This window comes from Monoraphidium neglectum, assembly GCF_000611645.1.
Source record: "Monoraphidium neglectum strain SAG 48.87 unplaced genomic scaffold scaffold04396, whole genome shotgun sequence".
Taxonomy (NCBI): domain Eukaryota; kingdom Viridiplantae; phylum Chlorophyta; class Chlorophyceae; order Sphaeropleales; family Selenastraceae; genus Monoraphidium; species Monoraphidium neglectum.
In genome coordinates, this window is record NW_014009233.1 from 1,440 (window position 1) to 4,984 (window position 3,545).

General features: G+C 65.7%; 2 protein-coding genes across 2 annotated transcripts; one reads left to right on the forward strand and one right to left on the reverse strand.

Moving 5' to 3' along the window:
* Positions 1-76: 76 nt before the first annotated feature.
* On the reverse strand, positions 77-499 carry MNEG_14313 (40S ribosomal protein S18; the record flags this gene model as incomplete). The annotated part of the gene is made up of 2 exons (XM_014037215.1): positions 77-241; positions 446-499. The coding sequence occupies 2 exons, from the start codon at positions 497-499 to the stop codon at positions 77-79; spliced, it is 219 nt and encodes a 72-aa protein (XP_013892669.1).
* A 395-nt stretch (positions 500-894) lies between these two features.
* Positions 895-3,402, forward strand: MNEG_14314 (hypothetical protein; the record flags this gene model as incomplete). Its single annotated transcript, XM_014037216.1, has 7 exons — positions 895-1,051; positions 1,333-1,359; positions 1,492-1,538; positions 1,749-1,847; positions 2,384-2,476; positions 2,984-3,215; positions 3,320-3,402. 7 exons carry the CDS (start codon positions 895-897, stop codon positions 3,400-3,402), a joined length of 738 nt encoding a protein of 245 aa, XP_013892670.1.
* Positions 3,403-3,545: the final 143 nt, after the last annotated feature.

Genomic DNA, 3,545 nt, shown 5'->3' on the forward strand with positions numbered 1-3,545 from the left:
CCCCCAGCCCCCCCCCCCCCCGGACGCACGCATCAGCATCCTCTGAAACCACCAAGCAGCTGCTCAGAAGCTGCCCTCACCTCTTCTTCATGTCCACCTCGGCCTTCTTGCAGACCAGGTTGGAGAAGCGCCGGCCGAGGCCGCGGATGGCGGTCATGGCGTACATGACCTTCTGCTTGCCGTCCACGTTGGTGTTCAGCACACGCAGGATGTGCTGAAACTCATCGCCGCTCACGAGGGACTGCGGGGCCGCGTGAGGGCGGGGCCAGGCGGCCGGGGGGACGTCGGCGTGCACTGCAGCGGCCGCTGCGCCAGTTGCGATGTCCGCGCCGCCGGCCGCTGGTCAGCCCTGGTGGGTAGGAACGTTGCCTACAACACTCCACGTTCTTGCACATATCGAGCCGTTGCATCAGCAGCACGCATGCACGCTTCCATCACTGCTAACTCGAACCAGCCAGCGTGCCCGGCGGCTGTGGGTTTTAGGAGTGCTCCGAATCATTTTCTGCATGAGCGCGGTGCTCCTGGAGCCCGACCCATATGGCCTCTGCCCGCTTCAAGGCCGCCACGCACCCCCATGTTGGCTTCCTCGGGCAGCAGCTGCAACCACAGAAGAGAAGCTGCACGGGCAAGAAAGAGGCAGGGCAGGGGCACGCACGCAGCAAATCAACAAACCGCGGGAACCGAAGGGGTGCTGCAGTGACTGCAACATGATCTGGCCTTTCTTCCTGGCCATACCGTACTGTATTCAATACACAAACACGCCGTAATCCGCGTCTGTTCTCTCGGACGACCCTCTCTTGCTTATGATACAGAGCGCATCCGGACAGCCTGAGTTCGATTGTTCCACGCAACTCTGCTGCTCTTGCGCCTGATCGCACCAGGATAAATAGAAAGATGGATTCCATCCTTGGGACCGTGACAGACAAGCTGGACAAGTTCCTCCCCGGGGCAAAGCAGCAAGTGAAGCAGTTCGCAGACAAGGCGAAGGCCTATATGAACAATATGACAGAACTGGAAATCAAGGTTATGGAGGCCACCAATCATGAGCCCTGTGAGCCCCGTACAGTCGTCCCGCTGCTGCTGCCCCGCTGCTGCTGCTGCCCCTGCGTGCTGCTGCTCCTGCTGTTGGTAGTGCCGCCGCCACCGACGCTGCCGCCCCGACCCCGGCCGCCCCTGCCGCTGCTGCCGCCACCGCCGCTGCTGCTTGCTGCTGCGGCTGCTGCTGGTGCTGGTGCTGCCCTGGCTCAAGTTATGGCAATGTCGTGTTGTCTTCCAGCCTGATCTCGGCTGGCACTCAACACGCTCCCCTCTTGCCTGATGACCCGCCTGCAGGGGGCCCTCACGGCACCGCGATGCAAGGTGCGTGGCCGTGACGCCGCCTGCATTCGTAAAGGATGCGCAGCCGAAACCGCACGCAGCGTCGCAAGCGTGCGTGCAGCCCGCCCCCCAACCTCGCGGCGCCTGCCCATCCGACCGCCCCTCCACTTGCAGAGATCACCAACGCGGCGTTTACCTCAGACGGCCTCACACAGATCATGGTGGGCGGCGGGCGCACGAGGCAGCGGGGCTTGTGACTATTGAACCAGAGCACGCCGCTCCGCGACGCCTCGCCCCCCCCCCGACGCCCATCTTCACGCCTTTCCTGATGCAAAAACGTGCGCATGCATTAAATCATGAATTCGAGCGGCGCGCTGCGGGATCTGTCATCCCCCCACCCCCGCCGTCTCAACCCATAATCATGCGTGCAGGGCGTGCTGGATATGCGCATGGCGGAGGTGGGGGACAACTGGCGGCTGGTGTACAAGAGCCTGCTGCTGCTGGAGTACATGGTGAAGCACGGCCCCGCGGTGAGGGTCACGTGTGTGCGTGTTTACAAGTGTGTGTGTGTGTGTGTGTGTGTGTGGGGTGGGGGGGAGAAGCGGGGGAACAATACGATACGAAATTGCAAAGACAGGACAGTATTACGGAGCAAAGGGTTTGCCAGCTCGTTTCAAGTCTGCGTGCTGCGGTGTGGGGTGATGGATGTGTTTGACACGCGCGCGGCTGCGCGTGCGTGTCGACCTCGGAGGGGATGTGGCGCGAAGGCGCCTGCGGCGGCAGAAAGAGGGCGTCGTGCGGCGCGGCGCCTGCAAGGGACAGGGGCTGCGCCTGCAGCAGCGGCCAGCTGGTTGCGGCGGGACGCAGTCGCAGCGGCGGCAGCAGCAGCAGAGGAAATGACAGCAGCAGAAGCAGAAGCGGAAAAAACAGAAGCAGCTCTTGGGCGCCGAGGCCCCCGCAGACCCACTCACCACGGAGCCCTTATTGTCCCCTCGCCCCTCACCTTTCAAGACACCCCCCTCCTCTGCGCGCCCCCACCCCTAAACCCTGGACCCTGGGCCCCCAGCGCATCGCGGACGCGCTGCTGTCAAACCGCCTGCACCGCCTGGAGATGCTGAAGGAGGGGTTTGAGTACAAGGAGCCCTCAGGGCGCGACCAGGTGGGCCTGCGTGAGAGAGTGCGAGCGTGTGTACATTTGTGTGTGTACATTTGTGTGTGTGTGTGTGTGTGTTTTGTGAGTGGGGGGAAAGAGGGGAGTGAGGGGACTTTGAGATTGATGGAGGGGTGTCGCCCGTTGTGGGGCGGGTGGGGGACTGATGTAGGCGCCCATTGAGGAGCATGGGGACTGCAGTTTGACAGAGGTGGTGGGCGGCAGCGTCGGGAGTTTGGCAGGCAGGGGATTGACAATTGCACGTGCCCAGCTTCACACTCGTGTTGTATGACGGAGACAAAACACGCAAACATGGGTGGAGGGCGCGGCGCCGGGCAAGGGGCGGCCCTTCGGGGCTGCCGCGCCGCCAGGTGGCGTCTCTCGTGCTGGCCGAGCCGCGCCGGGACGCTCGCACCATTGCAAGTTGCCGCGGCGACGACTTGATTGCGCTCCGACGCTGCGGCCGCCCGTGGCACCCCAAGCAGCACCGCTTCCCCCCCGCCCCCTCTGCCGCAGGGCATCAACGTGCGGCAGCGCGCGGGCGCGCTGGTCGCCCTCATCAGCGACAGGGAGCGGCTGGCCGAGGAGCGGGAGCGCGCCGCCAAAAACAGCGGCAAGTTTGGCGGCGTCTCTTCGAGCCAGAGCCGCTACGGCGGCTTTGCCGGCGGCGCGGCGGCCGGCGGCGGCGGCGGCTACAGCAGCGGGGGCTTCGATTCGGCGCGTCAGGGCGGCGGCGGCGGCGCGTACGGTTCTCAGGCGTCGATCGGGCGGCAGCAGGCGGGCGCCGGGGGGCGGGACAAGGAGGAATTGGATTCGATAGAGGCGACGCGGCAGCGCATCGCGCGCCTCAAGGCGGACGGCGCGCTCCCCGATTCGCCCGGCGACGGCGCCGGCGCCGGCGGCGGCGGAGCGGGCGACGGGTTCGGGGCGTTTGAGGGCGCGGCCGGCGGCGGCGGCGTGCTGGATTCGCCGGTGGCGGCGGCGCGCGCGCCGAAGAAGCTGTCGCAGGTCAAAGTCAACCCTGCGATCAGCGCGACTCTGGCCAAGAGCGGCCTGCTCGCGCCGCCCACGGCGGCAG